General features: G+C 36.3%; 1 protein-coding gene across 1 annotated transcript in view; it reads right to left on the bottom strand.

Annotated features, from left to right (window-relative positions):
- Positions 1–25,577, bottom strand: part of LOC107572369 (protocadherin-15-like) — a gene marked incomplete at its 5' end in the record, with an annotated part of 59,756 nt that overhangs the window by 3,733 nt on the left and 30,446 nt on the right. The window contains 5 exons of the mRNA XM_016258805.1: positions 10,208–10,301; positions 17,143–17,222; positions 18,317–18,449; positions 20,109–20,302; positions 22,407–22,556. Of these exons, the coding sequence (XP_016114291.1) occupies positions 10,208–10,301; positions 17,143–17,222; positions 18,317–18,449; positions 20,109–20,302; positions 22,407–22,556 (651 nt within the window). The remainder of the gene's footprint in view (positions 1–10,207; positions 10,302–17,142; positions 17,223–18,316; positions 18,450–20,108; positions 20,303–22,406; positions 22,557–25,577) is intronic.

Here is a 25,577-nt window from a genome sequence, read left to right on the forward strand (position 1 = left end):
TCCTGCCCAACAAAAAAAACGGGGGGGGGGGGGGGGTATCCTAGACGTGCCAGTGAGGAAAACAATATTCCATAAATTAGCAGAAGGTTTTTCCCCTGCTGCTCGGACTTATTTGTTAAAGGTTTAAATGCTGGAGTATTTGGCAGATTGGTCCTGTAAATTTTTCATGTGCCGGCAATAAAGCTTGCTGAGTTTGCACTACGCTCAGGGGGTAAAATAAGGTAAGCTAATCCTGAGCTGAGACAAATGCACACAAGGTAATTCTGTTTGTCAACAAACAGGTTTACATCTTGTGATGAGGAAATGGAAGGATATCATAAATCTTTAAGAGAGAAAGACTATCTTGCAACTTCATTGCTAAACCGGTGTATTTCCATAATAAAATGGTACGAAATGTATTCTAGTTAGAACACTCACTTTGGACAGTTTGGTTCATGCATGCAAAAGAATATAGAGATAGAGTATAGCCCTGCAATAGAAAAAAACCCCACCCTACGCCTGAACCCTCTGTGCAGTCTGCGGTGAAATCTGAAACTTTGCAAATTAACTCAAGTTGCGAAACAGTGTAACAAAACTGAGATGTCTAATCGAAATGCAATGGTGTGGCTAAGAGCTGGAAATGCTATATCTATGAAACCATTGAAAATGTCTGACATGGAATCAATATGCAAAAGTTTGCCTTCTCAGAACTCTAGTAAATTTGTGACTATTCTGCAAACATAGTCTGAAATATTCTCATTTTACTGGTGGAGATTACAGGGCAGTTCTGCTAAGAACATTGGAAGGGGATGTTACGGAATCAATGCTAATTGATGAATGTCCAATGCTGAGCCGTGATAATGATAAAACAACAGGCTCAGGCACGGCTGCAACTCCCCATGAATTTTTTCTGGGAAAATCCTGAAAAGCATGATAACTTTTTTAAAGAACTGAGAACTTTTTTAGATAAGCATCTAGATAACAGACAAGACCTATCATTCGCTGCCTACACCAAGCAGAAACATAAGGAATCTGCTTCAGACTTTTATATTCGGTTTAAGAAGGCATGGGTTGAAGAGTCTATACTCCCAATAAATAATGAGATGAAGGCATTGTTCAGAAATACCTTCTTGGATCATATGCAATGGAAACAAGCACAACTGATCAGAATTACAACTGCCAATCTATTCGATATGGATATAGACGCAACAGGGAAGCGAGTTAGGGAGCTAGACTCATCTGGAGGTTTCACGGTTAAAACTGAGACTGCTATGTTTACAGGGCAAAAAACATCAGGAGAAAATATATGACCAGAAAGCAGAAGTGAAACCACACTTGACTCGGCAAAGAAGCCCAAGAATAGTTCGTTACTACTGCTGACGGGAGGGTCATGTACACCGTGATTGTAGGGCATGGAAAGGTCAGCTGCAGAGGAAGCCTTGGGTGAAGCCACACGGGTGTACTCCACTACATGGCACAATAACCAAGAATAGGGATGCCTACAGAGTAATGTCAGTTCCGATTTATCTATGATGACCCTCACATTCTCAAACCATAATGAAGACTTGCCTTAAGTTGCACTACTGGTGCATGGTCAACCACAGACGGTCCTTTTGGATTCTGGAGCGGATGTGACATCAACGACCTCCACACAGTATGAGGGTCCTCTTTCTAATCAAATAGTTAACTCTGTGAGAATATCAGGAACTGACATTGCATGTCCTGTAACACCCCCTTTGGAAGTAAAATCCCTGGATTCAAACATTTCTCATAAATTTACAATTATACCAGGGGCTCCAATTAATTTATTGGGACACGATATGATGCATGTTGAACATGGATATCAAATTCAACGATAAACAGGTTGTGTTTTCCTTCCTACCCAACTTGCAGGTCTCAATGAACCCCTTGCCTACATGGGAGGAATCCAGGGATCCACAGCCTATCGTACCAAAGCCTGACCCACCATGGATGGTAGATACCATGGTTAACCCATTATTGAGGTCACAATATAAGGATGACACAAGTGTCATAGATATGGAACCCTGTAAAGCAAAGATAAAGACTAATAAACCAGTCTACATTAAACGATACCCTTTGTCTAAAGATAAGGAACTTGGTATTAACCCTCTGAAGTCGACTAACGCGGATACGCGTTTTGTGGCATCTTCTCCTGATAACACCGAAAATAACTTAAATTACACTTTCAGTTTTGATCTTACAGATAAGAGCAATACATCAGTCAAATCTGTAAAGGGTCTACTTTTATTTGTATACACACATAATAACAACAGAACTTTGTGCATTTATAAAATAAAGAAAACAAACAGGGTGTGCTGTCTGCCGCCTTGGTCTGCGTAATCTTTATTTAGAAACGCATCATTAAAATGAACTGTAACTCAGCAAATACTCAACAAAGAGACATGAGAGATATATCTATAGAAAGCTTGACATGTCTACTTTTAAACTAAGCAAGTCTTATCGAAAGCAAATATTCTGTGATAAAGTAATCCATATGAAACCAACGCGATGTCCAGTTTTTCACATCTACCTTCATTATCTCTAATGCGACCACGCCCACGCGCTGAGCGCTATTGATATTATAATCATCCACGTGAAGCGCGCGGCGTGTAAACACCCACATCACACCATAGCCCATCACAAAGACATCTCAAACAATGTCATCTTTGCATTAAAAATGACATAACTGAGCGAATGACACTTAATGACAGTTGTCATAAACATGCATAAAAAAACCTTCATATTCATGACATGTCATGTCATGATTATGTAGGTGTCATGTCATGATTATGAAGGTGTCATGTCAGTCTTATGCACACCCCTTCAAGTAAAGTGTAATGAATGTTTATTAGCAACTGAAAAAAGCACAAATGTCAGGACATGTCAAAACTTCTCCAGGGCCCAAAACACCCTCAGACCCCAGTGGGTTAAACCATTGATTGACAATTTTATCCAGCAGGGTGCCCTCGTACCAATACATTCACCTTACAACACGCCCATTAATCCTGTGGTCAAGGCTGACTGAAAAACATGGCGTTTGACCCAGGATTTAAGGGCTATAAATCAATTGATAACGCCACTGGCACCGATTGTGCCTGATGTTCCAACTGTTATTAACGCTATCCCATGTACGCACAAATATTTCATGGACACTGACATTTGTGCAGCTTTCTTTTCTGTACCTGTAAATCCAGACACTCAGTTTATGTTTCAGGGCCAACAGCTTTCGTGGACACACCTCGCGCAGGGCTACGTTGACTCCCCCGCTGTTTTTGCGGCAGCAGTACAGAGGACACTAGCCAAAATTACGGAGTTGCCCTCTACAGTCTGTGTCCTCCAATACGCAGATGATATTTTGGTCTCGGGGAGACAAAAGAGTACTGTGAAAAAGCCTCCATCATTGTCTGCAATGTGCTCGCCCAGGCTGGGTTTAAAGCCTCAAAAGACAAGCTTCAGTAGGTCCAGTCCAAAGTGACATACTTGGGACACATTATAATGCCAGGTTTGTGAGCAATCTCGACAGATAGGCCCAGATGATCAGGAAAATGAAGTCCCCTCGAATTGTGCAGCAGCTCCAATGTTTTCTGGGACTAGTGAACTATTGTAGATCCTAGATACCTGATTGTGCCGTGCATGACAGACACCTGAAAAAATTGACCATGAAGTTCCGCCCACTACGCCTTGTGGCGAGTTGCCAGCAGCTTATCATATGTCGCCCCTGGCAACACACACAAACCAGCTGAGGAGCAATCACCAAGCCCAGCTGATGGCAGTCAATCAATCAATCATCAGTCAATCTCCTAGACAATGATTTAAACCTCAGTGGAAACAGAAGAGGTAGAGATTTTTCTCTAGACTGAAGCTAACAATTGTGCTTTTGTTTCTTTGCTAGAGAGTGACTGAAAGGAGTTTACTGTTATGGATCCTCCACAGGCAGATCGCTGCATATACTGATTGCCACCTGTTTGGAAGACTTTCACCCACTCTCACCTGGGCCACAAACACTCTTTCACTGAGGAACATCCATAAGTAGCACTACTTCACTGAATGCAGACTGGAGGAGTACAGTCAAGCTTCCCTGGGGTGGTTTCCTTGCATCTGCTCACTAGTAAATAAACACACCCTCCGGGTTGAACTAATTTCCTTGTGTCTGTTCTCCTTTTTCCCCTCAGGAGCCCGCTACAGTCTTTAAACTGGACTGAAGTGGCAGAACTGCCCTTCACTGCATTGAAACAAGCCATCACCACAGCCCCAGCTTTTGGCCTGCGCAACTACAGCAAAAATTTCCACTTACATTCCCGCGAGGTGGAGGGGGTAGTCATTGGCATCCTGTTGCAACTGCATGGTTCCACTTATAAACCATTAGCATACCCGTCTAAGAAGCTAGATAACATAGCTTCAGGTATGCCAGCATGCCTGTGTGCTGTGGCTGCAGCTACTCTTGTTGTACAGATGGCTGAGAGAATGGTTCTGTCACACCCATTGATCTTATATACCTCTCATCAGGTAGGGGCCATCCTACACAATATGCAAACACAACATATGACAGCGCAAAGACGCTCGGGTTACGAGGCAATATGGCCACCAAAAACCTCACCATTCAGCTGACAGCATCCATTAATCCTGCGCTATTAAGAGTTTTTGGTATGGCTGACATGGTAGATAATACTACGGATCATGATTGTATCATTGAATTAACTTCATGTTCTTCCAGGGCCAGCTATCCAGTGCGTTGTGATTGGCTAAATACCTCAAGCGTGTGATGGAAATGTTATGCCCCTTACCATACTGTGAGGCCGTGTGTCCCGGCACGATGAGACGACACCAATAAAACCCATTACAAATGAGGCATTTGTTGCATCCAGTGGGGACATAATTACTGATTATAATGACTTGTACTGTCTTTTTACGTGTTGTGTTGTGTATCGTGCCATGTAAACATAAAACCATGTCTGGATTTGTGATCGGAGAAATTACAAACAACAAGCACTACTCGACATTGCTCAAAACTCACGTTTGAATTGTCAGTGGCAAATTCTTTAAATATAAAAAACGTACTTACAGGCTGTGAGTCAGAAGCGCCAGACTGTCCTTGCAAAGTTGGAACTGCCCCACTGGACCCACTTTATATTAAGTGGCTTTAACTTTGTACTTACATTTAAATTAATAATTTGGTACAATGCACTTATTGTGTACATGTTTTTACATTGTACTTATATTTTAAAAATACCTGCATGTAATTACATCTGTAATTCATTTCTGTAATTACATTTATAATTACACAGTTGACCCATCCCTTACACCTTAACCCACCCTTAAACCTACCCATACCAACAAACCTGTCTTTAACCTTACCCGTATCCCACCTTAATAGCAGCAAAAGTGTTTTGCAATACAATATGAACACAATAAGTACATTGTTCTTAATTTTTGATGTAAGTACATAGTAGTTAAGGCCACTTAATATAAAGTGGGGCTGCCCCACTTTATAGACTTTAAGGGCACAACATATTGAGAAAATCGCTTTTAAAGTTGTCCAAATGAAGTTCTTAGCAATGCATATTACTAATCAAAAATTAAGTTTTGATATATTTATCTTCATGGAACATGATCTTTACTTAATATCCTAATGATTTGTGGCATAAATTAAACATCTGTCATTTTGATCTATACAATGTATTGTTGGCTATTGCTACAAATATATCAGATATTTTGATATTATTATTACAAAAATAGGATTACAGAATCAAGAACTTGCTGAAGTACAAATGTTCATTTTGCTGATTTTCTCTTTTTATATATATTTTATTTCTTTCAATTTGACATATTTTCATATTATTTATTCTAATTGCAATGTTTAACCTAAAGCAATGGGATGGATGGATGGATGGAGGTATTAGATTGGAAGGATGGATGGAGGTATGGGATGGGATGGATGGATGGGATTGTATGGACAGATGGAGGTATGGGATGGGATTGGAGGGATGGATGGATGGGGATTGAAAAGGAGCTAATACTGAATTGTGCCCACTCCAGCAAAGTAAACAAGACTTTGTGCCAATAGTCAAATGTCTGTGTACATCAGACAGACGTATGGCTGTATCTGTTCCTCTAACCACAGACTGGGGAGTAAATAAATCTCTATTTTGGACTTTGTGAATCTGTCTGGCTCTCACATCACCCTGTGCAATGCAAAGAGCAGCCCACGTGACCTCAGCAGGGACAGAGGTCAACTCTGAGTGTGGACCAGGGCCCTTAAAAATAAACCAATTTTCCCAACTCTCCTCTGCAGAAAAGGGACTGTTTTTTAAATTGGTTAATGACCAGGTGGTTTAGCAAAGGTCACTGAATTTTAAAACCTTCCAAACTGCACCTGCTCCCCCAGACTTACGTCTTAACTTCCCCCTTGATTTTCAGCCACAAGTGAATCAGAAAGGTCATCGAGGGACAGTTGTGGGTAAATGGGAAGACGGGAATGAAACCTGCTGCACTGTTTTCTCATCTTACTTTCATGAGCTAACCACACAGGGAGAGGAAAGAGGAGAGATCATGGCTCTGATAATTCTGCCAATTAAGATGTGCTTTGAATTATTCCAGGGGTTAATAAAGTATTTGAGTCACCATCATATGTTTGTAAAGGCTACGCTAACGTGACAATAAAGGCAAAGACTTTCGACTCCGATGTAGCATAATTTCACCGCCTGACAGCTACCTTGACAGTTTGGATATAAATGGAGACCATTGTGCTTAAAGCTGGATGCTTATGCACTTTCTTCCTGAAGAAGGCGAGTGATTATCCTTGAGTTTGGAGGTGAACACGTTACACGTCCTTGAAGAGGGTTGTAAATCCAGGCATCTCTTTTACTGAGGAATACTAAGTGAGATTTTCACCGTTGGCTCTTCCAGTAAGGAAAATAGGCTCAATGAGAGAGTGAAGCGAAAGAAGGTGCTTCATAATTAAAAAGCCCGTTCGGCTCGTTTATCTCCATCATTAAGGCATAATCACGCCATTGTAAGATGCACCTCATTTTCCTCTATTTAGATCAATCACTGTGAGCCCTTTGTGAGAGTGGAGTGCACAGGAGAGACCAGTCGCTGGTAACTGCTAGGAGACTCACCCCATCAAAGGAAATCAAACACTTTTGCAAAAGAACGAACAATTGAACAGATGAATGGACAAAGGAATGGACAAACAGCAATCAGTGAGTGAAGAAATAATTTGTTTGACTGAATCACTTCATTGATTGTTTGGTTGCACAAATTAATCAATTTTAGACTTCTCTTTACTTTGATTCTAATTCTTCTTATCATTCTTTCTTAAAATTATTAAAATTTTCATAATTACATTTATATACTGTGTAATAAGCATAAAAACAAACAAGAAATCAAACACTTGAAATGAATGAATAAACAAATAAATAAATAGCAATCAGTTTGATTGAATGAATAAGTGAATCAATGTAAGGCTTCTCTTTTCTTTTCATATACACATAATGCCATATTATAATATATACTGTAATATATTCTTTCCACTTTTCACCATTACAAATAAATATAGTAATGTTACAGCACTACAAAAATATAACAACTATAGAACTATTAATACATTCTATAAAACAAACTGTTCAATGTTCATGGTGTCTTATGCATTAATGCTAGTGAATTGAACATTATTTTAAGTGTTACTGAAAATATATTTATATTGTGGTTATGCTTAAACTGCTGTTTGGAATAATTCAGATTTTTTAAATGTTTTTGAACATAAGAAAGTCTCTCAACAAGAAGTCTCTTACTATCACCAAGGCTGCACTTATTTGATGAATAATACAGTAAAGACAGTAATATTGTGAAATAGTATTGCTATTTAAAATAATTGTTAGAATTGTAACAATTGTTAATTGTTGCATATATTTAAAAATGTAATTTATATTTCAACAACGATGACACTGAAGACAGGAGTTATGGCTGCTGAAAATTCAGGTTTACAGGAATAAATTACATTTAAAATAGAAGGAGAGAAGGAGGTTCTCATCCAGAATTTTACGGTGCATGGCCCCGTCCATCGGTCCTTCAATGCGGTGAAGTCATCCTGTACCCATAGCAGAGAAACAGCCCCAAAGCATAATGTTTCCACCTCCATGCTTGACTGTAGGGATGGTGTTCTTGGGGTCATAGTCAGCATTTCTCTCCCTCCAAACACAGCAAGTCGAGTTGATGCCAAAGAGTTCCATTTTGTTCTCATGTGACAACAGCACTTTCTCCCAAGCCTTCTCTGAATAATTTAGATGTTCAGATGGGCCTGTACATGTGCCTTCTTGAGCTGGGGGACCTTGCGGGCACTGCATGATTTCAACTCATTGCAACGTAGTGTGTTACCAATGGTTTGCTTGGCGACTGTCCCAACTGCCTTAAGATCATTAACAAGCTCCTCCTGTGTAGTTCGGAGCTGATCCCTCACCTTTCTCATGACCATCCTTTCCTCATAAGGCGAGATCTTGCATGGAGCACCAGACAGAGGGCGATTGATGGTTATTTTGTATTTCTTCCATTTCCGAATATTCACACCAACAGTTGTCTCCTTCTCAAAAAGCTTCTTGCTGATGGTCTTGTAGCCCATTCCAGCCTTGTGCAGGTCTACAATCTTGTCTCTGACGTCCTTTGACAGCTCTTTGGTCTTGCCCATGGTGGTGGGAGAGGTTTGAATGTAAGATACACATTCTATGGACTGGTTTCTTTTATACTCATAACAAGATGACATTAGGAGTAATTTCTTAAAGTGACATGACTAATCTGTGTTCCACTTGGGCATGTAACCAATCTGTGGGAGCCAGAATTCTTGCTGGTTGGTAGGGGATGAAATACTTAACGGGGTTAATACTTAACTACACGGGGAAGTCGTGGCCTAATGGTTAGAGAGTCAGACTCGTAACCCAAAGGTTGCGGGTTCAACAGGCAGGGATTGTAGGTGGGGGGAGTGAATGTACAGCGCTCTCTCCCACCTTCAATACCATGACTGAGGTACCCTTGAGCAAGGCACCGAACCCCCAACTGCTCCCCGGGCGCCGCAGCAAAAATGGCTGCCCACTGCTCCGGGTGTGTGCTCACGGTGTGTGTGTGAGTGTTCACTGCTGTGTGTGTGCACTTTCGATGGGATAAATGCAGAGCACTAATTCCGAGTATGGGTCGCCATGCTTGGCAACATGTCACTTTCACTTCACTTATTTTACTTACTGAAATACAAGTCAATTTATAACCTTTATATAATGTGTTTTTTCTGGATTTTTTTGTTGATATTCTGTCTCTATCCATTAAAATAAACCTACCATAAAAATTATAGACCCTTAATTTTTTTGTAAGTGGTCAAACTTACAGAATCAGCAGGGGATCAAATAATTATTTTCCCCACTGTACATACATGTTTTCACATTGTACTTATATCTTTAAAATACCTGCATGTAATTACATCTGTAATTCATTTCTGTAATTATATTTATAATTACACCGTTGATCCATCCCTTACACCTAACCCATATTTAAACCTACCCATACCTCCAACCCTGTCCGTATCCCACCTCAATAGCAGCAAAAGTGTTTTGCAATACAATATGAACACAGTAAATATTGTACTTATTTTTTTTATCTACAAGTACATAGTAGTTAAAGCCACCTATTATAAAGTGGGACCATTTTTTTAAAATATAAATTGTATAAATTGTAAAAGTTATTTTAAATTGTAAGAATATTTCACAATATTACTGTTTATATTTTATTTTATTATTATTTTTATCAAATAAATGCAGCCTTGGTGAACATAAAACAGACTTATCTTGTATAGTAGTGTATACAGTATATAAATATATAAATACAACAAATTGGTTAATGAACAAACAACAATCATTGAGTGAAAGAAGAATTTGATTGTCTACCTAACTGACGACATTGATAAGACATTAGCATTAGTTTCTTTCATTTGTGCTTATGTGCAATTTTGCAAATACATCCATGCAGCCAGTAACGCTGTGATGACTATAGAGATGACTATACAACACTCCCAGCACACTTTATTACCATTTCTACCTCTCGTCTGCCCTTTTTTCTATCAACATGATTGATTCTGCTGGACTCCTAGATTACGATCTTTTGAACCGCAGCTACAGAAGTTTTCATCTTCAATTGGATATGATGGATTGACAGGCTTCAGTCTTACCCCATCTGGTTTGCCATCGGAGGCCGTGACCGTTAGCGTGTAGTGATCCGTGAGCTCTCTGTCCAGCGACTTCGCCAGCAACAACAGGCCAGACCTGAAAGCAAAGATGATGTTGAAAACCTGTGGATTATAGAGCCCAGAGGTCTATGTGTTTTAACTTTATGGTGGTTTTAGAGAGCAAGCAAAAGTGAAAGAGGAAAAAGGTGTTAAAATTCACACCATGTGCTGAGAAAACAAAACTGGAAAATGTCATATGCACAACTGGCTACAGCCAAAATCCAGACAAAACGAATCATGTTCGGCTGAAATTAGTAGATCAAATATAGGCTGGATGGAATTATGTCCTGCTGGATGGAATTATGTCCTGCTGAATGAGACGGCTGGGCAATATATTCATTTCTTGCAAGACCTGTGCCACTGTGAAAGGCTGAGGACATTGTATGTGTGCCTGGGGACGATTAGAACTGAATTAATTGCTGTCAGGCAACAGCAGCCATGAGTAAAACATTGTGCCCCATTCAAATGAGTTCTAGAACACAGTGCATTTGGTCACACATTTACATTTGTTTACATGGTAATGCAAGTTTAACTAAGAACTCGTGGTACACAACTTTTGGTGTACAAATATGCTACATACACAAATACTACAAACTATTGTATCTATGATCTATTAACATGCATTTATCTATTATATCAGTTTTCTTTCTGGTTACACTTTATTTCGATAGTCCACTTTAGACATTCTATTAACTACAAGTAACTTTGTAACTACATGCCATCTACCTGTCAACTAATTCTCATTAATTTGCAACTACATGTCTACTAACTCTCAGAGTAGACTGTTAGGGTAGGTTTAGGGTTAGTAGAATAAGTTGACAAAGAAAGTGTTAGAAGATATTAAGCAGACAGTCTACTAATACTCTACTAACTGCTAGTTGACATGTAGTTGCAAAGCTACTTACTGTTAATAGAATGTCTAAAGTGGACTATCGAAATAAAGTGTTTATTTGTCATTGCTTGACATTCATATTTTTGTGAGATAAAACATATGCAGATAGAGCTGGGTAGTAACTGATTACATGTAATCTGGATTATGTAATCATATTACAAAAAGTAAGTGCTTGTAATTAGATTAAATTACATTTTTAAAAAGTCAGAATCAGACTACAGTTAAATTTTGATCGATTACATGATTACATATTATTCACACAATAGCACTAAACTAGCTGTAAACAAATACAATATTTCATTTTTTAATCAGTTTTATTTTGATTGATGTTATTTTAAAATACCTTATTTAAATTTTACAATTAATTAATTATTAGCTTTTCGAACCCCTTGCAGTTCCTTCATGAACCCCAGTTTGGGAAACCCTGGTAATGTAATATTTAATGCACTTCATGTTGTTAATAACAATGAATGGAATGTATTTCTTCCTCTTTGTATTTTATATCGATACGGTACAAGATTATCCTATTTAAATCAATGTTAAACAAGTTAGGTCAAAAGTAGAGTACAAGTAGTCTGATTATATTACCTAAAATGTGTAACTGATTATGTTACTAATTACAATTTTTGTCATGTAATTTAGAATCAGTAACGGACTACACTTTGTAAGTAATCTACCCATCTTTGTATACAGATATATTGGTACTGACTACTGAAAAAAAAAACATTTAACTTGAAATATTGCCTAAAATTAGTCATTTTGGAGAGTTTTGGAGTGAGATAGATGTTAAAGTTAATGGGTAACATTTAATTTTAAGGTGTCTTTGTTACACGTTACATGTACTTACTGTTGTAATAACTATTATAATAATTATGCATAAGTACATGAAAGTAACCCTAAGCCAAACCCTAACCCTAAACCTAACAATATAGTAAGTACATGTAGTTCATTAATATTACTCAGCACTTAAATGTATAATTACACTGTAACAAGGACACTAAAATAAAGTGTAACCAATTAATGTTCACCCAAAATTAAATTTGCTGAAAATATATCCACCCTTCGGCCATTTAAGATGAAGATGAGTTTGTTTCTTTATCGAAACAGATTTGGAGAGTCATGTGGATTACTTGTAGAAAAGTAGTCTGATTATATTACCTAAAATGTGTAACTGATTATGTTACTAATTAAAATTTTTGTCATGTAATTTAGAATCAGTAACGGACTACACTTTGTAAGTAATCTACCCATCTTTGTATACAGATATATTGGTACTGACTACTGAAAAAAAAAACATTTAACTTGAAATATTGCCTAAAATTAGTCATTTTGGAGAGTTTTGGAGTGAGATAGATGTTAAGGTTAATGGGTAACATTTAATTTTAAGGTGTCTTTGTTATACGTTACATGTACTTACTGTTGTAATAACTATTATAATAATTATGCATAAGTACATGAAAGTAACCCTAAGCCAAACCCTAACCCTAAACCTAACAATATAGTAAGTACATGTAGTTCATTAATATTACTCAGCACTTAAATGTATAATTACACTGTATCAAGGACACTAAAATAAAGTGTAACCAATTAATGTTCACCCAAAATTACATTTGCTGAAAATATATCCACCCTTCGGCCATTTAAGATGAAGATGAGTTTGTTTCTTTATCGAAACAGATTTGGAGAGTCATGTGGATTACTTGTAGACTACTGTGATGTTTTCATCAGCTGTTTAGACTCTCATTCTGACGGCACCCATTCACTGCAGAGGATCCATTGGTGAGCAAGTGATGTAATGCTAAATTTCTCCAAATCTGTTCCGATGAAGAAACAAACTCATCTTTTTTATACATTTTAAAGAATTGTGGATAAGATGAATAGTGTATAAGATAATTATAAATTCGATTTTATTGAGATTTATTGTAAATTACTGAGATGCTATTGGCATGCAGTTTGATTACTTTTATACTTTAAATTTAGATTATCAGAACTAACAAATTATTAAAAAAACAAGAGTACTTAAATAGCACTGACTTCAGCATGCTTTTATGCCATCCACTTTGTTGTTATTCATGATTCAAGCATGTCATTATTTTCCATCATTTGATGAATAACTGCTGTCCTGATCGATAGAAAAGGAACACAAATATTTATTTCTGTGGTCAGTAGTTTGAAGTTAATTGAGATTTGTGGCAACAAAGTACTTCTATTGAAGGTCTAATTTGTGCAGAAAAGATGAAAAATAATTTAGTTTCAATACAGCATATTAATATTTCAGCACATTAAATGCATTCTTAAATGGATAGTGAGTGTTTAATGAATGAGATGGAGTGCTGAAATACCATATGCAAAAGTGCCGCAACTATATAATGAATTGGCCCTTTCATGTTTCGCAACAGCCAATCATTCTGTCCTGACACAATATGTCCCCCCAAACCTCCAGAGGATCTGTGAGACGGGTGGACACTGATGCAGACAGTCATGCGTTCTCCAAATAAAATAAACAAATTCAGAGCGGCATCTTCAAGGCTCCAGAGGACCTCATGTATATTCATCATGCATTCACTGCAAAGCATCGTCTGTACATGTCTAAGAGCATACTCGCACCCTAAATTACCCCCCTACTGAACAGCATCAATTGTCATGATAACCAGAGAATACACAAGTTTATTATTGGTATTATAAGCAGCAGCTGCAAAAATAAACCAAACCAGGCTGGTTATGAAAAAGCCATTTATATCTGGTGATTCTGAATAACTGAAAGGGAACGGGAGGGTATTTATTTATTGTCACAAGACCCCAATTTTAAAGGGGTCATGACATTAATCAATTACTATTATTATTATTATTATTTTAATAAAAGAGTTTAGAGACAGAGAGACAGAAGTTCATTTTGTAACTATCTTACATCAGACATAATAGATTTGAATAAATGCACATAAATGTATGATTCCGCACAGTCGCTCATCAAGAATGACAAATTGTGGAATTTGCCCTCAAGTCATGCTGAAGTAAAATAAATACGACATATTGAACACTAGAGGACACTAAAATAAAGTGTAACCAATTAATGTTCACCCAAAATTACATTTGCTGAAAATATATCCACCCTTCGGCCATTTAAGATGAAGATGAGTTTGTTTCTTTATCGAAACAGATTTGGAGAGTCATGTGGATTACTTGTAGACTACTGTGATGTTTTCATCAGCTGTTTAGACTCTCATTCTGACGGCACCCATTCACTGCAGAGGATCCATTGGTGAGCAAGTGATGTAATGCTAAATTTCTCCAAATCTGTTCCGATGAAGAAACAAACTCATCTTTTTTATACATTTTAAAGAATTGTGGATAAGATGAATAGTGTATAAGATAATTATAAATTCGATTTTATTGAGATTTATTGTAAATTACTGAGATGCTATTGGCATGCAGTTTGATTACTTTTATACTTTAAATTTAGATTATCAGAACTAACAAATTATTAAAAAAACAAGAGTACTTAAATAGCACTGACTTCAGCATGCTTTTATGCCATCCACTTTGTTGTTATTCATGATTCAAGCATGTCATTATTTTCCATCATTTGATGAATAACTGCTGTCCTGATCGATAGAAAAGGAACACAAATATTTATTTCTGTGGTCAGTAGTTTGAAGTTAATTGAGATTTGTGGCAACAAAGTACTTCTATTGAAGGTCTAATTTGTGCAGAAAAGATGAAAAATAATTTAGTTTCAATACAGCATATTAATATTTCAGCACATTAAATGCATTCTTAAATGGATAGTGAGTGTTTAATGAATGAGATGGAGTGCTGAAATACCATATGCAAAAGTGCCGCAACTATATAATGAATTGGCCCTTTCATGTTTCGCAACAGCCAATCATTCTGTCCTGACACAATATGTCCCCCCAAACCTCCAGAGGATCTGTGAGACGGGTGGACACTGATGCAGACAGTCATGCGTTCTCCAAATAAAATAAACAAATTCAGAGCGGCATCTTCAAGGCTCCAGAGGACCTCATGTATATTCATCATGCATTCACTGCAAAGCATCGTCTGTACATGTCTAAGAGCATACTCGCACCCTAAATTACCCCCCTACTGAACAGCATCAATTGTCATGATAACCAGAGAATACACAAGTTTATTATTGGTATTATAAGCAGCAGCTGCAAAAATAAACCAAACCAGGCTGGTTATGAAAAAGCCATTTATATCTGGTGATTCTGAATAACTGAAAGGGAACGGGAGGGTATTTATTTATTGTCACAAGACCCCAATTTTAAAGGGGTCATGACATTAATCAATTACTATTATTATTATTATTATTTTAATAAAAGAGTTTAGAGACAGAGAGACAGAAGTTCATTTTGTAACTATCTTACATCAGACATAATAGATTTGAATAAATGCACATAAATGTATGATTCCGCACAGTCGCTCATCAAGAATGACAAATTGTGGAATTTGCCCTCAAGTCATGCTGAAGTAAAATAAATACGACATATTGAACACTAGATAAATTATCAGTCAAATTTAGAAAAATGCTAAGCATATTGTGCGTTGTGTAGCACCTAAACTCTGCAGATCCTTCTGAGGAATCCCAATGTTAGAAATGAGGGGATGAAGTTTTAACAATGCCTATTATCATTTCAGTCATCTTATTCATCTCATGAACAGTTTAATGAGAGTACTGTTTCAGTGCAGATTGTTTTATGAATATATCACAACGTACAGTAGTTCTGTTTTCCAAAAGCAGAGCAGTAAACACGTTGATAAATTCAAATGGTGAGAAAATGGAAAATAAATAGTCAACATCAGCAAAGCATATTTATTTATTTGTATGAATATATCACTGAATCAAATTGGTTTTAAGTGTCTTAAACTAAATGACACAAAGGTTGAAGACCTGAACTATCATGCCTCATATAAAAGTTATTAGACACATCCATTTCCAAAATAAAGCAGGTGAGTTGGCACTTTAGCCTAAGCTAAGTTAAGCATATCTAAAATCCATTTAAAACTCTTACATCTCCTCTGCTTGAAAATCATTTTGAACAGTCATTTTGAACTTTTCTGAATAATTCCACTTTAAAATTCCATTTCGCTTACTTTATGAAAGGATGACCCCACACTTCCAACCCCCATGAAAGTGCTTTTTAAACATATACTTTATATCACCATATTCACCCTCCAGCCAGACTTTTCCAGACTCTACAGTTACACAATCCACTCGAACAGACAGCTCTATCGTAAACTCCGTGGGGAGCAGAAGGCATTGTGGGAAGGAGGAGAAAAAAGGAAGAGACTGTAACTGTGAGAGATAAGCTCAGGTAGTTCAACAAAAATAGCTATATTTGTTTTGTTCTTCATTCGCTGCTTATTGAAAGAACAGTAGCAGTTCATTAGAAGTGTATCCTGGTTGTGATATCTTGCTTAAATAACTTGAGAACAGGATCAGAAGCTTTGCTCCGGGCTATGATTGAAATGGCCTTTGGTACACTGCACACTGCGGAGTATAACATGCTTTACTAAATGCATTACTAAAGAAAGAGAGTGTGAGATATCGGCCACCTAATGTTGTTTACTCGTTTTACGGAGTGCTAAATCAAATAAAATGCATCTGAGGTTTTGCTATGAAAACATTTTGGGACTTTTGGCCCTTCACTGCAAGCAAAAGCTGAAAAGTTGCTATTTGAAATAGAGGAATTCATATTTTCATCAGTCTTTATTAATTATGTATCATGTTTGTGTCATAATGTAATCTGCATTCAGTGCATGTCAGGACGTGGCTGACTCAAACACACGAATATTTCACAGAGAAAAAGCTTTTGTTTCTCTGTATTTTTCAGTGAGTGCAAAGCATTGTGTGAGTGTGTCTGTGTCTGAATCACAATTAAAATATCTTCTCTGCTTATTCAAACCCCAAAAACAATGGATTTTGGCAGCGCAGCCTTTTTCCGGCCTTTCAAAGTGAGCTTACGTTTGGGAGACTTCAAAGATGCTGTTTGGATCTCCTCTCAGGATGGTATATGTAATGAGATCTCTTTCACGGTCGGTTGCCTGCAAATGACAGAAAGCGTTTTTGTGTTACACTAATTCAATTATGATGAGAAAGTCTCCAAATTTTGTGATAAGGAAACACAAAAATATACAGCATTTGGGCAGCTGACATATTTGGATGTATATGATATACTCTATATTCTAGTGAAATGTATATATTTATTTATTTATTTAAATTCAGCATTAATGTGTTGGTAAAAATGTATATTAATATATTTTTATAAATGTACAGGTCAAAAGTCTTGGATCTTAAATAATCAACCATTTTTTATGTTTTTAAAATATATCCTTATGCTCACCTCATTTGTTTGATCAAAAATACAGTAAAAACTGTTAGATTGTGAAGCATTATTACAATTTTAAATAACTGTATTTTTAAAATGTAATTTATTCCTGTAATGCAAAGCTGAATTTTCAGCAGCCATTACTTCAGCCATTAGTCTTCAGTGTCACATTATTCTTCAGACATACTTTTTAAGCATCAGAAATCAAGATTTTGCAGATTTTTTTTCTGGAAATCATTAATATTAATATTATTAAAATAAATGATTAAAAATATTAAAATATATTAAACTGACCAAAAGTGACAGTAAAATCATTTACAATGTTACAAAAGATTTATATTTCTTTTTTTTTTTTGACAATAACAAGAAACATTATGTTTAATTGCGCACCAATGATAATTAAAAAATATGTGAGCACAAAATTGCCAATCAGTAGATCATTAGATTCTGAAGGATCATGTGACAGTGAAGACTGGAGTAATGATGCAGAAAATTAAACTTTGCATTACAGGAATAAATCTGAAAACATATTCAAATAATAATAATAATAATAATAATAATAATAATAACACTTCTTCTAAATTGTAATAATATTTCACATTATTATGCATGTTTGTTTTGTTTTGTTTACAAAAAACATATAATAAAATAAATTAATAATCAAAGATCAAACTATTATCTTAATTATTCAAAACTTTTGACATACATACAGTGTGCATACATTTATAATTATAACATTAATAATTAAAAATATTCAACACATTTTTGTTGAAACAATAATACCCTTATGAGTGCTGATGGGTAAGTCACCTGTATGTTGAGCAGTGTGGCTCCAGTCCTCATGGCCTCACTGACCTCCAGGCTGTATATGAGCTGAGGGAAACGGGGAGGACTCTGGTTGTTGGGGGGCAGTACTTCGATATACACTGTAGTGATGGAACTTCTGAAGAAACAAAAGGAACATGATTTATATTCCTTTATTTGACAAACGTATTAAGTCTCACTCAAGGGTACGACATGATAACTAATTCATCCCCTCCAGCTACTAACTATGCCACACCAGCCACAAAAAGATCAGCATGCACAACAAGTTTCAACATATAATTTCCTAAATTGCTATGGCTCTGTTCCAAAATCAAGTGATCTGACTGAATATAGGCAACACTGTAAGACACCACAGGCACTCCTGACACAAAGGCAATTTCAAAAAGTAGAGATTATATAATCACACTGCCTTGTAAGATGCATTCTTTTAACTAAAGGCAGCATTGCATGCTGTATTATAATAATAATAATTATTATTATTATAATAATTATTATATATAACTAATCGAGCCGTTTGTGGCAGGCTGGGGAGAAAGGTATTTTAATAATGTAAATTATGTGAAAAATAATGCGTTTTTCGAACCACCAAGCATGAGAGCATGTTCTAGCACACCCCCAAAACAAAATCAAGACTTTGTAAAAGAGCATAATAGGACCCCTTTGAATAATGTTATAATCACGGCAAGAAAACTGGACATTTCGTCATTTTAGAAACATTTCAAAACAATGAAGTGGCTTCATAACCTAAATTTGTTACTTGGTTATAGATGCATCACATAAAAGATTGTTGACTTAAACATACACTTTCACTTGGTTTCAGTTTTATAACTGAAAGATGAATCAAACGTATTACTTATTATTATTACTGTAATCATGAGATGCAATTGGATGCTGTTGATTGAGCACATGCAGCTTTTCTTGTATGGACTCATTGTATGGACTCGGATATGGATTTTCTTTTGACAGAAAGAAAATCACCATGAAGCTTCCTCCAAGATCTGAACACGATCTGTAAGCCTAGCTAACAATAGCAGTCCAATTCCAGGTTGTTTTCTTGATGTTTAGTGAAAACCCAACCTGGTGCTGTCATTGTTTTATAACACATTGTATCAAGGCAGACATCGGTGTGGCTGAAGCAAATTAGATCGGGGAGTATTTTCGCTTTGGAAATGTTCCAGTATGATGAATTTGATGCCAGCACTCTCATAAAACTTTAAAAGAGAAAAATAAGAGATGGAAATAACTATCTGTTTCTCACAAGCTCAACCGCCATCTGTCCAACACATATAATAGCAAACTTTGGCTTTAACCATAAACCTCTCAACCTCGATAAAGTGGATACACAGTTTGAAGAAGAACTTCAAATTTAGGTTGATTTGTTGTGAATATTAGACGCTTTTAAACTTGTTCCCGAACAGCAAAGTGAAACAATGCATTTCCTGAACTTCGCTTACCCCCGTTCTATTTCTGCTTCATTCCTCTGTATTGATTCGGCAGTCAGCAAGAATTACAGAGGGCAGAGGCTGCTATGAATTGGACAGGAGGGGATGTAGAGACAATTAGAGTGAAAAGCCCTTTATTTCCGCTCTTTCAAGTGTCAGCTGGACAAGAGCAGCGGCCAATATTGGCAGAGTGTTCTTGGGGATATCTCTGAAGCAAAATCTGTCACTGTGTGGCATTGTATCGATCTCAAACTGGGCATGTGAGGTGGAGTCTTCTGTTAGAGAGTGAGAGGTGCTCTCTTTTTCAGCCCTCATTGGGTTTTCAGCTGATTTACCTTCTCTGGGACGCAGGGCCGTTGTCGGAGGCCCTAACGGTGAGGGCGTAGGAGCGGCCCATGGTCAGGTTGACACCAGGCAGCACGGTGATCCTTCCTGTGTAGTCATTGATGGTGAAGTGTCCCTGATCCCCTGCCAAGATTTTGTAGCTCACCAACCCGTTGGGACCCTCATCAGCGTCCACTGCTGACAGCTAAAAAAAAATAGATTGGAGCCGTTACTTCAGAGAGGACCTGCAAAGGTGCTTATTCACATTTATCACTGTCCAAGCCTCCTCTTTGGACCAGGCGGAATCATGAAACCTGCCAAGTACATGTCCGGGTCATGTTTGCCAGATTCACTTAAAAGATTTCAGCACATTCAGCAACTGGATACACTGGATTATTGGTAATTAGTCAATAAAGAGACTGTTTGTGTGTGTGTGTGTGTAAGCAACTCTTTAGTGAATTTACACCAATCATTTTTAATTTTATTTCATATTACAACATTTTTCATGATAATTAAGCACATTTTAAATCTACATTTTAATCATAATTACATATCATGGTAGTTCTGGTTGTACTGTTGTAATACTGATTGTACTGTCATGATGATGATGATGATAATAATAATAATAATAATAAATATTATTATTATTATTATTATTATTATTAAAACAACATTTTAATTAAAATTATATTTTAATAATAATTTATAACAATTATATAATGTAGCACAGTTCTTTCTGAATCACTGATTCTACAGACAGGGAGAAAAGGATTTATTTCAGAAACTTTATGACGTGACAACTACCAGCATACAATGGAGCAGTTAACCTTTTACACGATACAACTTGCACTTTTTAATTTTGACTTCTGGGGTCAATCTTTCAGCATGTCAGAGCAAATCTGCGCTCTGCTCCTGTTCTGATTGCAAAGGAATCAGTTATGCACACATTTCCAAAGAAAATTCCCATTAAGACAAAGATTAATCCGAGATCTGAGCAATTATTGCAGTAATAAGCCCCTCGTAAATGTGGAAACTACAGCTATTAATACAAATGAGTGGATTAAGGGTGAAAAGCTCTGCGAAAACAATTTTGCCTTGTTTTCCAGGAAAGACATCTAAAACAAGGTCAATGTATTTGAGAAGTGAAATTGTATAAAATACATATTTATCTATATATCCATAGTTTATTTTTTGACTGTATTTTCTACTATATAATGTAAAAAAAACAACAACACAAATTTAAATATATTGTCAGACAATAAGGCTTTAAGTAAATTCACGATTTTTTCAAAGATGCTTCGATGTATTTCTTGGAACCCCAGACAAATTGCTGATAAAGATATGATTTGATTGCAGTGAAAGAGTATCTTATAGATTACCTGTAAGATTGTGTTTCCAGGATGCATATCTGTGTAGACATTCACATTGTAGGAGACGTTGGGGAAGGTAGGTGTGTTGTCATTGGCGTCAATCACAGTGATATTAACAGTGACTGGAGAGCTCTCCTGAACTCCATCTGAGGCAGTCATCTACAAAAGAAGTAATTAAACTGTTAATATCAAAACAGTGAGGCAGAGAAACACACTTATCGCAGTGAAAAGAACCACATTTGCTTCTTAATTTCAAAATTACACATATTGTGCACAGATAAAACATTGCAAATCAGCAATTTTAGAAAAGGAAAGCTAAAAGCACAATTTTAAAATTGCCGCTAACTATCTATCAGCAAACAGATGCTGTGATATAAAAGGCAGATAGCCTCGTGCATTTTCCCTTTGCTTATTGTGATAGCAGAAGCGTAGCCAAATTATTCAAATTAATCCTCTTGCGTGGAGAGAACAGTCCATTGGCGGTACTCCCAACTGCTTCACTAGCTGTCAACTAGACTAATGGGATATCACAGAGAGGTTGTGGGCTGCACTGTGAGAAGGACGAAGTGTTTCTGTCAATCTCCACAAGGAATAAAAGAGCTGAAGCTCGAGCACAGAAGGAGGTAGTCAAGTCAAATATCATGAATAAAAGACAACACCAATGAAAACATGTTAATAACTGATGGTCGGATATGAATTTTTTGCTGGCAATGCAGATATAAAGGTGATAAAGGCCTATATAATCACACAATTTCATTTAAATAACACATTCAGAATTTCTAGAGACAACAACACAAATTTAAATATATTGTCAGACAATAAGGCTTTAAGTAAATTCACGATTTTTTCAAAGATGCTTCGATGTATTTCTTGGAACCCCAGACAAATTGCTGATAAAGATATGATTTGATTGCAGTGAAAGAGTATCTTATAGATTACCTGTAAGATTGTGTTTCCAGGATGCATATCTGTGTAGACATTCACATTGTAGGAGACGTTGGGGAAGGTAGGTGTGTTGTCATTGGCGTCAATCACAGTGATATTAACAGTGACTGGAGAGCTCTCCTGAACTCCATCTGAGGCAGTCATCTACAAAAGAAGTAATTAAACTGTTAATATCAAAACAGTGAGGCAGAGAAACACACTTATCGCAGTGAAAAGAACCACATTTGCTTCTTAATTTCAAAATTACACATATTGTGCACAGATAAAACATTGCAAATCAGCAATTTTAGAAAAGGAAAGCTAAAAGCACAATTTTAAAATTGCCGCTAACTATCTATCAGCAAACAGATGCTGTGATATAAAAGGCAGATAGCCTCGTGCATTTTCCCTTTGCTTATTGTGATAGCAGAAGCCTAGCCAAATTATTCAAATTAATACTCTTGCGTGGAGAGAAAAGTCCATTGGCGGTACTCCCAACTGCTTCACTAGCTGTCAACTAGACTAATGGGATATCACAGAGAGGTTGTGGGCTGCACTGTGAGAAGGACGAAGTGTTTCTGTCAATCTCCACAAGGAATAAAAGAGCTGAAGCTCGAGCACAGAAGGAGGTAGTCAAGTCAAATATCATGAATAAAAGACAACACCAATGAAAACATGTTAATAACTGATGGTCGGATATGAATTTTTTGCTGGCAATGCAGATATAAAGGTGATAAAGGCCTATATAATCACACAATTTCATTTAAATAACACATTCAGAATTTCTAGAGTCAAATTTAAATTCATGTAACATACTATGTGCTAAAGTAATTTCAAAATAGAAATAATTTCAAGACATAATTCGGAAATGAATACATTTTGAAACAAAAAATCTGAAGTTGATAAAAAAATAAAAATGTATGTCCTATAATGTTTTTTTTTTTACAAACAATAATAAACACACACACACACACACACACACACACACATAAAAAGAAAGTAAATACTGTAACCAATAGTACACTCAATGTTTGGACTGGTAATCATAATTTTGAAAAAGACCAGGCAAGGCTTATTTTTTTATACAGTACATAGCGAATATGACATCACTGGATAAGCAGAATTAGCAGCAGTACATGTTTATTTTTTCTTTATATATTTAGATAAGACTTACTTGAAATGCATATTTGCTAAATGCAGACAGTATATGAATAAAGTAATAGCAATTGCTATTCAATTATTAGACATAACTGTAAATTAACAAATTGATGGAGAATGGGCGCTCATGTACTTGGTTCCCAACACTTTTAAAATAAAAGCCCCACTCATGACGCTTCTCTGTGACACACTGATTTACTGGTCAACCAAGTGTTTAATTTGTGGCCTTTGGTAAGGTTAGTTACTACTATTGTTTGCATTTCAGTCAGTAAAACATAAAGTATAGTTTGGTTTCTACATGTATGCTAGGAAATGTGAACTGTGTGAATTTTGTCATTAGCACAGCAAAGTATTCATATGCTGTTCATGTGCACAACGATTTATCAAATTGTGTGAAATCTGCAGTTCACACATACGCCTTTAAATGTGCCTATGCAATAATTAGTTTGTGCACAAAGTGGCAACACTCACTCGGACTGTTGTTTCACAGTCGGAAAAGATACAGGAGAGACAGAAAAACAACAGGAGCAAACTACTTGAGACTTTTGTTATTGTTGTTTTCATCACCCGTAACTTCTGGAGAGAAATAGCGCAGACACTGGACAAGGATAAAACTTTCTAGTTTGTTAGCAGACTTTCTAGTCCGACACTTTCTTTTGATGCCTGACTTTCTCATTTGCTATCAAATGAAGCATACTTTGAAGCATACTTATCAAATGAAGCATACTTTGAAAGAAAATTCAACATTCAACACAATGTAAACACAATGAAGTCTACTATGGTGATAATCCCCACCAACAACACTCCAGCAACCACATAGTTACACACAGTGTTGCGGGTAACGCATTACAAGTAACGCGAGTTACGTAATCAGATTACTTTTTTCAAGTAACTAGTAAAGAAATGTAAACACAATGAAGTCTACTATGGTGATAATCCCCACCAACAACACTCCAGCAACCACATAGTTACACACAGTGTTGGGGGTAACGCATTACAAGTAACACGAGTTATGTAATCAGATTACTTTTTTTCAAGTAACTAGTAAAGTAACATATTATATTTTAATTTACAAGAAAATATCTGAGTTACGTTTTCAAAAAACTAACACCAGTTACTTTGTTTTCCCAGTAATTGAATGACAAGTCTCCTGTCCCCATATTTGGCGAAATCGGAAGTATTGAGGCGTTGTATGCACTGTGTGAACATAATGTAGTTCTAGACTAAATGTGAATGTGCATTAATTCATCCCACTCGCAAAAAAACAGATTTAGTATTCATCAAAATGAATTAAAACAGTGAAATGCAAACTCAGAATATGACGCAAACCTGCAATAATGAAATTTGTTAAATAACACAAATGTATCTAATCCCATTTTTATTAATTACTTTTTTTCAAGTAACTAGTAAAGTAACATATTACATTTTAATTTACAAGAAAATATCTGAGTTACCTTTTCAAAAAACTAACACCAGTTACTTTGTTTTCCCAGTTATTGAATGACAAGTCTCCTGTCCCCATATTTGGCGAAATCGGAAGTATTGAGTTGTATGCACTGTGTGAACATAATGTAGTTCTAGACTAAATGTGAATGTGCATTAATTCATCCCACTCGCAAAAAAACAGATTTAGTATTCATCAAAATGAATTAAAACAGTGAAATGCAAACTCAGAATATGACGCAAACCTGCAATAATGAAATTTGTTAAATAACACAAATGTATCTAATCCCATTTTTATTAATTAATGTCTTTGCTGCTGACCTTTGATGATCCAGTTCAACCATACTAATAAGCACAAATGACTTTAGATAAACTAACATTTGTGCTTCATTGTTTTTTTGTTTTTTTTATTGCTGAAGAGTGTTGAACCTTCTTCTCCTCTGTTCTACTGTACAGATGTGAATTTACTTTTCCTTCAGCCTGAGGTTTATTCATTACACTTTTTGGTGTGAAAGGGCTTTTAAATTTGCTATAAATAGAACTTCTTATATTAAAAACAATCAAGCCCTGCTCATATTTAAAAAG

This window comes from Sinocyclocheilus grahami, unplaced genomic scaffold (assembly GCF_001515645.1).
Source record: "Sinocyclocheilus grahami isolate Dianchi unplaced genomic scaffold, SAMN03320097.WGS_v1.1 scaffold1739.1, whole genome shotgun sequence".
Taxonomy (NCBI): domain Eukaryota; kingdom Metazoa; phylum Chordata; class Actinopteri; order Cypriniformes; family Cyprinidae; genus Sinocyclocheilus; species Sinocyclocheilus grahami.